Source organism: Perca fluviatilis, chromosome 1 (assembly GCF_010015445.1).
Source record: "Perca fluviatilis chromosome 1, GENO_Pfluv_1.0, whole genome shotgun sequence".
Lineage (NCBI taxonomy): Eukaryota > Metazoa > Chordata > Actinopteri > Perciformes > Percidae > Perca > Perca fluviatilis.
The window spans coordinates 16,662,040-16,675,216 of record NC_053112.1 but is presented as its reverse complement, the minus strand read 5'-3'; the positions used below and the strand labels follow the sequence as shown (position 1 = coordinate 16,675,216).

The window sequence follows — 13,177 nt, the reverse complement described above, 5'->3', positions numbered from 1 at the left end:
AATTCTGCACTGAATTATGGGAAAGAGACTTCAGATACAGTATTAGGGCACCACTAAGGTCTATATAAAAGCATCCAAGAACACCATGTCATGGGACCTTTAAAGCAAATTTTAAATTACATTGTAACAATTTAACAATTCGCCCTTATGAAATCCAATCGCGGCACGGCTGTCTTGGAATGCAACAGACAGACAGTGGCGGAATAATTCAACTAAAATGTAACAGTGAACAATCAGTGTTCGACCTACAGTCTGTTGAGATGCCTCTCCAAACGCAGAAACGAAACGTAGTCACACCATAAAATGTTAAGACACGTTGAGAAAAAGATCCGTATTTTGCCGTAATCCAATGACACGGAAAAAAAGTAATCCACAGCAATCAGTAGATCAACAAAAAGGGTCACGGTGTATCCAGCAAGGTCTATAATACGTGCGTCACATTCACCAGCCAGCTCCAAACAGGTGAACGAGGCCTCTCCACTTCGCCGTTTGAACAAAGTGGAATAAACATATAAAAGTCCAAATATACACAAAACCCGCAATCAAATTGTTATCTGACATCACATTTACGGCATGTAAGAAACCTTTATCGCAATGTTGGCACGGCAAGGTGTCCAGACATAGTGCAACAGTAATTTTCGTTTTTTACGTCCTGCTGCTCCCATCGTCAGCCAGGTAATATTTTTTTCACTAAAGCAGTATATGAAATCAGATGTATTACCTACCACCATTTAGTTGTTTCGTGTTATTTAAGATATTTATAAAATATCTGGTCATGCCAGATGTAATTATTCCACAAATTTTTTAAACAATGCAATTACCCGTTTCAGCCACCAGGGGCCCAGCAAACTCATGGGTCAGACCCATCTAGTAGCGAAGGAGGACCGAGACTAAGAGCTACATGAAAAAAAATGCACCAAACAAGCCACTTTGAAATTTTTCTGTTTTCATGAATACAAAAGTTGTGTGACCTCCCCACCCCCCTCCAGACTAAATTTGTTGGGGTGACCCTCCCCTCAACAAAGAATAAAAAGACATGACCCTCCCCTATTTTCCTCCGGTGGTCCATTCCATAAATACCGAACGGTCCCTTACGTAGGCTTTGGCAAAAACTCTGCGTAGAGCTTCCGCAGGACCATAAATCACGCTCAAGGCACAGCGGCGCTTTGAGCTTAACGCCAACGCAAGTATGCTAACATGCTCACAACGACAATACTAACATGCCATCTTCATCATCTCCGTTTAATGTGTTAGCATGGTATGCTAATTAGCACTTAACACAACTATGGCTGATGGGGATTCCATCAGTTTTGCAGGTTTTTGGTCATTGGACAAATTGAAATTACTACCAAATGATAATAATCCACCAAAATGATGAGTGAATGGGGTAGGGATTTGGTTCCTTTCTATGCATATACATAGCAAAAACTATCCAATTCACAAAGATCAGTGCTAATAGCCAAACGCACAGTGAAATGATTAGCTTCTTCAGAGAGTTGGTGGTAAAAAAGCACATTTACCTGATGTGTTCTTGGCGCAAAGGCAACATTTATACTTGGATACATGGATAATTGCAATCAGCTGCTTAACATTATGGGCATGTTTGCACTGTAATGATTAGCGCAATATCTTCTGTAAATCAGACCTTGAGACAAGCAGGGACATGCAGAGACATTTTGGGTGGCAGGGGCTCAAGGACAAAAAAGGCCTAATTTAAACAAAACACTAAATATATTAACACTACCTTACCAATTTATCTTATTTCCCTTACGCAATTGTTTAATGTATTTAATAAATACTCAACAAAATAATCAGTTCACACAGAGACTTTTTAGTGTTCATCAGGTTAATCACAAACAATAAAGGAAACTCTGCCACAATGTGCATGTTTTCTATGCTACTAGTTTCAAGTATATATTTAGAACAAGTGACTGCACCAAGGAGACGGACATAGTTTCACTAAAACCTTGTTTATTTTGCAAATGGCAATAATCATTTTAATTCTTTTGGTGTTATTGGAATAAATAACACTTAAAAAAAAATTTTTTATAAAGAATGTCAACAAAAATCTTCACACTAAACTGAAAAAGGCGGTTGCTGCAATTTTGTTAATTTTACAGGAAATAACACTGTTATTATTAGATGAGGAGCCTACGATCAAAATAATGAAGTTACTGTTTAATGCAGGACACTTTGTTTTCATGTTTTGGTCAATTTATAGATTTTGGTCTATTTTACTTCCATCTGCTGCATCTGTAGATTTCTTCTAAATTAATCTAAATATTTAAACCTAACATTTAAGGTGGGAAGACTCTTAACTCATTAACTGGGGAAGTTTAGTGTTAATGTTTAGTTATTTTGTTTATCCTGTTCACCTGCAGTGCCTTGTCAAATGTGTGCAAATTAGCGCATTTTAATTAGTTAACGAAGACAGATTTTAACGTAGCTGTTCACCTGGAGTGTCTCCATTAAGTACAGTAAATTAGCCAGTAGGGCCATGATGCCTCAGCTAAACCTTAGCTAACTTATAACATAAGCTAGTAGCTCATGCATGTTAGCAAGACACAAGTTAACTATTTGTTTTGTCTGTCGGGTAATTAGCTGTAAACTCGAGGCCCTGGCTGCTTAGTCTTTTGTTCATCACCACTCGCCTCCACACAAGCCAAGAAAAACTTTATGAGGTAAGAGCTGGAAGGAACTGCTGTAGGGAGAGAGGGAGGGGAGAGAGAGAGAGAGAGAGAGAGAGAGAGAGAGAGAGAGAGAGAGAGAGAGAGAGAGAGAGAGAGAGAGAGAGGGCTCGACAAAGTATCATATCCCAATCTGATATTTAGATTTTTTAATTAAATAAATACATTTGTTTGACAGGGAAGCTGTGTGCAAAAACGAATATATATATAGGCTATCGGTATATATAGTAATAAAAAAAATTTAAAACATGCATCCAGAATAAATAAATAAATATGATTTTATTATACAAAATAAATGTGCAATTCATGGTGCTATCAGTTGCTGCAATAAATAATTTGTGAATTGTCCCCTGAGTGCTCTAAAACAAAGGACAATGGTGCACTATAGTGCCATGTTGACATGACATGATGTGCCAATTTTTTATAAAGGAAGCCACCAGTTTGTGATAGACATGGGAACGCCAGCGAACTCTCATTCCCACTGCACGATGAAACTGACGCAAGGACACTGTACTGCATTTGTCTGCCCTCAGGTGCAGGAATCCAAACCATCCACACCTCAAGACAATAGACGAGATTGAAGCACAAGTAGTGACACACTTTGTCATCCTCGTAGTTGCTATGCTGCAAACAAACAGTGAATTATTTTGGTACTGTTTTGAGACTATGGTAACTTTAAGGTGACCTGCTTAAGGTAAAAAACAGAACAGTTGACCTCCCTTCGTGTCTCCTTAAGGCTAGACTCTCTTTGTTTTTGCATTAAATAGATCATACCATCCCTCTATTCTTCACAGCCCGAAAGAACAGAACATCATGGATGAAGTATTTAACTGTTACTGCCAGAGGTAACCTCCCTGTAACAGTTCATTGTGAGTCTACTTCACAGTGCCATGAGAACTGGGGATTTGGGATAGATTTATAATATTTAATCACTTTTCAAAGTTAGACACATGCATTTTCTTTCTTTTTGCTACAATTTGCTACATGCCCTCATTATTAAAGTAGAATGCACTTTGATTAACATATTACATCATGACATACTACACATCACACAAGATTTAACAAGCTGCACCATGAAAGGAAAAGTCAATGGAAAAGGTGTCAGGCAACAGATTGCTCTGTCTCCTTTTTTAAAGGTTGAAGTGCGTTTATCGACAAGTCTTATCTTCAGTTTTACCCAGCAGTGTGATTTGAAGGAGGCACTGGGTGGAGTAGTATTTCTGCTGAGTCATATAGTTTATTACTAATGATGCATTAAAAAACTCCCACAAAGGACATGTGGAGACACTTCAAAGATTCAGATGAAGTTAGAAGTAAAGCTCTCAAAGACGTACAGGATTCAACAGTCTAAATCAGTGATTAGATATTACTGTGTATTTATTTTAAGCTTTTGTGTTACTGGAAGTCCTGCAGGTTTGCTTTGAGTAAATATTCAGGATGACAGACTTTGTTCTCAATCATGCTGAGCTAGATACCAAAAAGTAACTTTTAATCTGGGTTTGAAGCGCTCATGAGAAGCTGTAAATACACAGTCATTACATGTCTTACTCATTTAACATGGCAATTACAATATAAAAAATGGTTGCATTGATACCACAAATGAAGTACATGAAAAAGACAAAGTGGTAAGAGTTTCTTGTAAGACTGTACGGTTGGATTTCAGTCAACCATGTGCATGAATCATGAAATTGGTTTTAGTGAAAACACCCATCTATGGTCTCAAGCCCATGAGGACATGAACTTATCCAATTTGTCTTCATCCTACTATACACAAAGCTACGTTTCAGCCCCTGTGCCAAAGTTGCCACCGATTAAGCTGCAAGCAAGTCTCAGCACAAAACGTTCCTTAAAACTCTGATGTATTAATTTACGTGGCATGTTGTGGACCACAAACAGTAAACTCACCTGGATTTAAACATTGCACGAGTCTGAGACCCTTCTGAGACAGCACCTCCCAGGGTTTTGTGTGTTTCCCCCCTCTGATCTCCTGGTGGGAGTTATTTCTTATTCTCAGCGAGGGTCTTAGACTGGAGGAGTCTTTTTTAACACACTGTTTTCATAATGTGGGTACTGACAGGCCCACTTAGATTATACATAACAGTGACTGAGGGCTACACAAATAAACTTGACTTGTTTTAACTCTTATCCTATAAGGCAACAGCAACCATGGACCCACATATTAGACATTTTGGTCTTTGACCCATATCCTATTCTTAGACTGTTACAACTCCTAAAACCACAAGAGGCTTCTATAATGATTTATTTTAATGTTATAAAAGTAATTTCCCTTAAAAAGGCATTTGGTGGGGAAAACTATGTACAGAAGTCTAAAAGAGTCTAGAATAAAACAGAAAGGAATGAGAAGAAAGAATAAGATGTTGCAGTACACTTTGAATTGTGTAGTTGTGTTGTCTTATGGGAATAGTTTGACATTTTGGGAAATATGCCGAAAGTTAGATGAGAAAATTGAAGTTTAGGCTAAAACGGGTTTATGGTTTAAACTTTATATCTTATTCCAGAAGGAATCCTCTAATTTTGTCTAAGGATGCACCGAATCCAGGATTCGGGTTCGGATTCAGCTGAAAATTGGGCTTTTTGACGGGGTTCGGTTTCTGTCGAACCTTAGAATTTTTTTACACGAAAACGAACCCTACGCTTGCACTTCTCACACTACGCTGGTCGACGTAATGACGCCGGCGTTGATTACGGGAAGGGGTTTACGTAAGTGGACCGTTCAATGCAGTAGGCTAGGCCGTGAGAAAGTGAAAATGGAACTTGTGAGCAGAAAAAGTGTTGTTTGGCAGTACTTTCAGTCAAAAGAAGGCCATTCAAGTCGAGCTACATGTTCAATTTGCAATGCTGATTTGTCTCGTGGTGGCAAGGACCCTAAACAATACACAACATTGCCGCTGTTAAATCATTTGCGTATGAAACATCTGAAAGAAAACGAGTTGTGCATGAAGGAATCTACAGACAGCAGCCAAAATGCAGCAACTTCAGGTATGGCAAAGGAAGGACAGTCACAGCTAAAAACTTGTGTTAACCAGACAGTGCCTCTCCCGGCTGTCAGCCGTTCTCTCGGCACATGACAGCTCCCCACAGTGGGAGTGGAGCGACCGAACGGCCAACTGCTACTAGTTAGCTAACGCTAACTCGTTAGCTTTCTAATTTCAACCACCCAACATGCCTTCATCATACACTGGTTAGCGAAAATTGTCACTCATCTGGCGATAGCGATGTGCTTTCCTACGATGTGAAATGAGTGTGTGAATTCAACATTAAAGGTCCCATGGCATGAAAATTTCACTTTATGAGGTTTTTTAACACTAATATGAGTTCCCCCAGCCTGCCTATTGTCCCCAATTGGCTTGAAATGGTGATAGGTGTAAACCGAGCCCTGGGTATCCTACTCTGCCTTTGAGAAAATGAAAGCTCAGATGAGCTGTTCTGGAATCTTGCTTGTTATGAGCCTGCCCAGAGAATTTAGCCCACCCATGAGAGAGAGACATCATGGCTTTCAAACGAGAAAAGTGGCAGTTGGTCAAGGCCACACCCCCACCCTCCACCTTGCCCCTCTCTCCTCCTCAATAGCTACAGACACAGAAATGTCACATCCTAAGGAAAGCTCATTGTGGGACTGGCTTCAGATACAGTATTAGGGGACCACTAAGGTCTATATAAAAGCATCCAAAAAGCACCATGTCATCGGACCTTTAAGTTGTTACATTTAACTATTTTAGAGGCTGTGGACATTGTTTACTTCATTAATGTGTTTACTGTGTTAATGGACTAAGGATGGGAGTAGGATCGGTATTCTGTTTCGGATTCGGCAGAATCTTAACCAGTGGATTCGTTATTCGGCCGAACCCCAAAAATCTGGATTCGGTGCATCCCTAATTTTGTCCAAGTATCTGTGATCACCACATTTTTTTAGGTAGATTATGTGGTGCAGTATACACACAGCGTATTAGAAGCATGATTCACTTCTCCCTCTGACTCAGAGGTGACCCCCATGTGCTTCCCTCACCTCCCCCCAGCTGACACCAGATGTTCCACTAAGAGGCCAGAATTTGGCCACAGCCCAACACTGAGATAAGGAGGACACACACGCACACGCACACGCATGCGCACACGTACGTACGCACGCAAACAAACACGCACACACACGCACGTATGCAGGTACACACACACACACACACACACACACACACACACACACACACACACACAAAAAAACATACACTTGTGTTTGCACACACACTTGCGTGCACACCCAGGCAGCCACACATTTGCCCACACAAAGATACCCCACAGAATCCCTTGAGGCGCTCTCTCATCTCTTACACAGCCCGTGACAATGGCCAAAACTAACAAAATGGACTGCGCACACACACACACACACACACACACACACACACACACACACACACACACACACACACACACACACACACACACACACACACACACACACACACACACAGGATATAGGACTGAGGGTGGATGTTGTGTGTGATATGGTGAACAATGGGGGTCTGACGAATTCCCTAGTTCAAGGCTCCAAAGTGTTTGTGCAGCTTTCAATCAGTAATAGCTCATTTTATGTGGTCAACCGCAATGTCATTCAGGTAAAATTAGCATTTGATGAAATATCAAAGTCTTGTATCTTTTACTACTCTTTTTTTGTGTCTAAAAGAATAACTGTATAAAAACTCTATTTGCTCACAAAGTAACATCATGTTACTATTAATTAATAATGCTACAAATAATCTTTTTGAAAACAAGTGATTCATGAAACCAGTTTTGTATTATCTTCTGTTTAAAACATTTAATGACTGAATGATGATTAAATGTTTCATCTGGATTGTTTTAACTTGACTGTAACACAACCTTATCATCATTGTTAACGCTGATGAAAGATAGACCTGCAGGTATTAATGAAAGCATACACAAATCATACATGCAGATAGAGACACACACACACACACACACACACACACACACACACACACACACACACACACACACACACACACACACACACACACACACACACACACACACACACACACACACACACACACACACACACACACACACACGTATAAGCACTCAGAGAGGTCCCCATGGACCAAACCCTTACACATAAACACAGAAAACACAAAAAAACACACATTCCATAATGGTGTCCTCACAGGAGTGGAAAGAAACTGAATCCTTGTCCTTAAAGGAAAACAAATGGAGGTTCTGCCAAGCCCGTGGCTTAACTGTAAAGGAAACCTCCCTCCTACCCTCTCCACCTCCCTCCTCCCAGCCAGGCCCGCCCCAGGTCCAGCACTATATCAAGAGCCTGCCTCCCTCTACCAAACTCCACAATCCTGCTACAGTTTACAGCTGTATAACGGCCCTCTCTCCTCGTGTTCACTCTTGACCAGCAGACAGTCAGCCATCATGTTTTACAGCCAGAGCACCGTTGGTGGTCCCTCCATGATCACCAGGCAGAGCCGCAGCTACACATCAAGTGCTGCTCCCCACAAGGCTCACAGCGTGTCAGGACTGAGCTTCAGAAGTGGCCCACGCATCTCCTCTACCAGCGTGCGCACTGTCTCCTCCGGGTATGGAGGTGGCATGGGAGGCGGCATGGGAGGCGGCATGGGGTACGGCAGCGGCGGGTTTGACCTGTCCAACGCCCTGGACCAGAGCTCCGTGCACCTGAACGAGAAGGCCACCATGCAAAACCTGAACGACCGTCTGGCTTCCTACCTGGACAAGGTCCGCTCTCTGGAGGCGGCCAACGCCAAGCTGGAGGTGCAGATCAGAGAGTACTATGAGCAGAAGGGGCCTGCAGCAGAGAGGGACTACAGCAAATACTGGGCCATCATCAATGACCTGAAGGACAAGGTATAGTGTGTAACACCAGACAAGTCAAATGTTTGCTGTTCTGTTAATGATTATTAAGGGAGGGTTTTAAAAGGGCAGAGACATAAGTACAGTCTACATGATCCCTTATGCTCCTGAATCCTTGGTCTTTTGATGGAAAATTAACAATGTATGATTTCTGAAAGCTCAAAATAAACAAGAAAAGGTTGTCAAAAGTTTAGGGGAATACTGTGCATGGCATTATGACTTCAAAGGGTGATGCTTGTGATGCAGCTGAGAAGCGCTGCATGAGAAGTTAACTGATTAGTCTGTAAATCTAGAGTAAACCAGTCTATGCCACTGTTTGAACTGCACAATGAACTATTCAATTGAGACGTTTGCCTTCTGACCAACTCCCATTGTCCTTCTTTTCTAAAGATTGCCGGCGCCACCATCGGCAATGCCAACATTCTGCTCCAGATTGACAACTCCAAACTGGCTGCTGATGACTTCAAAACCAAGTAAGCATGAATCTTCACACTTCTGTGGACCTATCTTCATCGTGTTAATGTCAAACAAAAATGCTCAAGAGTTGTAGTTGTCTCATATCGGTGTTCTCTACTCTCAAAAACTAATTAGATTCGACCATGAGCTGATGATGCGCCAGTCAGTTGAGGCTGACATCGCCAACCTGCGCCGTCTGCTGGACCAGACCACCCTGACCAAGGCTGACCTGGAGATGCAGATCGAGGGCCTGCAGGATGAGCTGGCATACCTCAAGAAGAATCACGCAGAGGTGAATGATGCACATCCTCTAGCTATCATTATTACTGCTAGCTGTGACTACAGGAGCGTGCTTCTTCACAGCTGTAGAACAGTTTGAAACTCAAACCAATAGATCTCATATCTCATTTCTTTCCCCACCTGATCATTTAGGAGCTGGCAGCAATGCGTTCTCAGCTTACTGGCACAGTCAACGTGGAGGTGGATGCCGCGCCCCAGGCAGACCTCAACAAAGTCCTGACCGAGATCCGCGCCCAGTACGAAGCCATCACTGACAAACATCGTCGCGACCAGGAGTCCTGGTTTAATGAGAAGGTGAATAGACTTCCATAAACAATCACATCCCACACGCTGCAAATGACTGGGTTCACTCCTTCAAGAGTCTAACCTGTAATTAAACCTAATCTTATGTGAAACTCAGAGGAGTAATCAACAAGTCTTCTTCACAACTGTTTCTTTGTTTTTTTGTTTCCCCCCCCCCCCCCCCAAAAAGGGGGGTCCCCCCAAAAAAAAAAAACACACACCACACACCAAAAACAGAGTATCGGTGACCTGCAGGGCTAAATGCAGGGGCCTGGAGATTGAGCTGCAGTCTCAGCTCAGCATGGTGAGGGCCCCAAAAAAAAAAAAAAACATCTGTTCCCATCTCACTTATCTTGCCTTATATGAGCAAAAGTCCCTGATCGCTTTCTTGTCATGGAAAATGGAGAAACAGACAGTGATAGAGGTTGAAAGAGCAGGGGGAGGGTAACAGAAAAGAGGCTTTGTTGAAAGAACGAAGGGAGGGAGAGAGAGAGATAAGAGTGATGGAACTGTGGAGAAGGGAGGGAGAGCTCTTGCTGAGGAAAACATTTCACAGACATCTGCTCAAATTCTGGAAGACTGGAAGAGCTTGAAGAAAGCTGAAGGAATGCTGAACTGGATGACTATCTGTGCCCAGCTGGAGTAAATAGTTTAACACTCCCTTCAAGAACAGCATACTGCTCCTGTGTAACAATAGAGGAGCAGCTAAAAGACACAAGCATTCAAAACCTTATACATATTCCCCTGCTAATCACTCCTTCACAAAAGGGAAAATGCTGAAAATACAGACATACTTTTGTGTCTATCTGACATTTATAATCCAGTGCGTGGTTGGTGGTTACAGACTTTACCTTCCTATTGTCACAAAAGAGTTACAGGAAACTGGTTTGCAAGTATAAACATCAAACTATGAGTCCCAATGTGTGTGCATGAAGTCAACTCCCCTTCTCTTTTCCTCTCTATCAGAAAGGGGCTCTGGAGAACACACTGGCAGAGACAGAAGGTCGTTACAGTGCTATGCTCGGCGCCTTCCAAGACACAATCAACATGCTTGAAAACGAACTAGGCAACGTGCGCTCGAGCATCGAACAGCAGGGCCAGGACTACAAGATGCTGCTGGACATCAAGACCAGGCTGGAGCAGGAGATCGCAACCTACAGGAGCCTGCTGGAAACAGAGGAGTCCAGGTAGATGCAATGATACAGGAGCATGGACTTAGGAGACCATTTAGACCAGAAATGCACATGCCCACTTCACTCACTGTTTGCCTCCACTTCTCTTTTCTCTCTCTCTCTCTCTCTCTCTCTCTCTCTCTCATTCTAGACCTATTGCTACAGGTAAGCAATGTCTCTTTTAACAAGTAATTACATAACAACAGTACAGTCAGTGTTATACAAGCTTGAAGCACTGCCATCATGAGTTTTTTCCTTCTTTTTTACAGGGGGCTCAAAGACCACAGTCACAACCACCACTGTGCGCAGTTCCAGCTAGGAGGTGCAACTGGCAGGACAAGCTGTTCTCAGATGCACACATTCACACACACACACACACACACACACATACTCCAGCTAATAAAAGCTGTTACACAAGATGAGTGAAACTGTACTGGAGAAAACTCAGATATGTTAAAAGTAAAGCCCGTTTACAACATTTGCATTTAATTTGCTTTAGAAGAAATCATTGTGTGTGTGTGTGTGTGTGTTTATGTGTGATCTGTCTGAAAAATAAATCTGCTGGTAAATACAACTTATGTTGTTTTGTGACTTTACTGGTCTTTTAGAATAACGGACATATCTTTTAATAACACTGCTCTGTTTATGCGGTCGCCATGGCAACTGCATTACGTTCTGGGAGGTGGGATGTGGAGTTACGGAAATCTGTATTACGTAACAGGGATGTTGTCAGGAAAGGGTGAACAATGGTTAACAGCCCCAGTGTGGAAAGCATTAGGATTTAAAGAAAAAAAGACCACTCAGAAAGAGCCATGTTGAACCTGATGCTCTCAGAACTCAAACAAAGCAATAAAAGTTGAAGAAAAGTGCAAGTTATGGGACCAAATAAAGTGAATGACCCTGGGCTTTGCCCAGAGAGGTTTTTTAAACAAGACACACCCAAATGGTTGACTAATCTTTGCCCTGGAGGCTTTCAGCACAGTGTTACCATAAGTCTATCTAACTCATGTCACCTAGTAACAAGAACATACACAGATCAGGACAGAAATGCTGAGTGGAAATGCAAACACTGACTAACAGAACAAAGAGAGTCATTGTGGAAACAGGTGTTATCAGTACTGCACTTTGGCCTCTTTTATGAAGGATGGTTGATTGCAAATGACTAATGAGGTGCTATGATAAAGTATCGTGAAGGGTGCAGCACCTTAGATGATGGTGATTTAATGTATGTTTTGTGTGAAAGAGAGGCAGGAAATTGTTATGTTGGTGTAGTGTGTGAGTGTGTGTGGAAGATAGAGACAGAGAGGGGGTGAAAGTAGTATTTGAGCTTTTGCACTCTGTGCAGGTCAGCAGTTACAGCCTCTGGAATTACAGTGATCCTGTGAAGAGGTCAACATTCTCAAATTATGGCGTAATGTTAGTTTTGGAGAGGAGGGAGATTATAGAGAGGATCAAATTGCAAAATCCAACCTCCTTTGAGGAGCTTCATCCACCCTTATTTGGACCCATTTTGTTGCACATCAGTGTCTCCTCCACACTGTTATAATGATTGTTGATAACAAAGCCCTTCCAGCTATGCTTGTAATTTCACATGAAAGTCCAAAGCAGAGGTCATAAAAAAGAGCTTCTCCCCAGATCAGTGTTTAACGCAGTGGGCTTGTCGAGAGCAATTACCAAGCAATAAACCTCATGAGTTCGACGGTGTCACTTCATGAAATTTTCGATACAGTACAAATGCTAAAGTGTGTGTGTGTGTGTGGGGGGGGAGCTAGCTTGGATCTGTCCAAAGGTGAAAAGAATTCACATGGTATCTCATGTGTAAAATTACAATTTGTGGGTGAGAACTAGTCCTGCACATAACCCCCTGTAAACTGACAATGACATACAGAGCTACAACCTTTTAATCATCTCAGTCTATTTGGGTGGTGGACGAATTTAAGGAACTGGTGGATTTTAAAAGCCCCAATACTGCATTGTCACCGCTATCCTTTTATGTAAATTATTTGTTTTGACGTCAGTTTCATGAATGATTGCTAAACCACCACCTTGCCCACAAAACTGGAAGTCGGCGCACTTGAAGGACTGGCTTCAATGTGTTGTGGAGCCTCTGGGCGTAAGCTGTCATAAAGAAATAAGGAAATTTGGGTTAATGATGGATTTGACTGATAAGAAGATCGGGATAAGACAGACAAGAAAACAAGATGCCGACACTTTGTAGTGGTTAGGTTATTATTTAGAACATGAATGGGCAGACTGTCTGCACGTGGCCGCACAAAGGATAGGATAGGAAGTAGCGCCAAGTTGCCAACAGTAATTTCTGTATTTTAATAGCTGTCTGGCATCCAAGGCTAGCCTGAGGCTAGCAGAGAGTGA

General features: G+C 42.1%; 1 protein-coding gene across 1 annotated transcript; it reads left to right on the top strand.

The window, feature by feature from the left end:
• The first annotated feature begins 7,910 nt into the window (after positions 1-7,910).
• Positions 7,911-11,378, top strand: krt94 (keratin 94). Its single transcript, XM_039809583.1, is given in 8 exon segments — positions 7,911-8,588; positions 8,985-9,067; positions 9,186-9,342; positions 9,483-9,694; positions 9,870-9,936; positions 10,599-10,819; positions 10,956-10,969; positions 11,074-11,378. Coding segments are annotated over 8 exon segments (1,467 nt in total). The 5' UTR covers positions 7,911-7,925; the 3' UTR covers positions 11,124-11,378.
• The last annotated feature ends 1,799 nt before the right edge of the window (positions 11,379-13,177 follow it).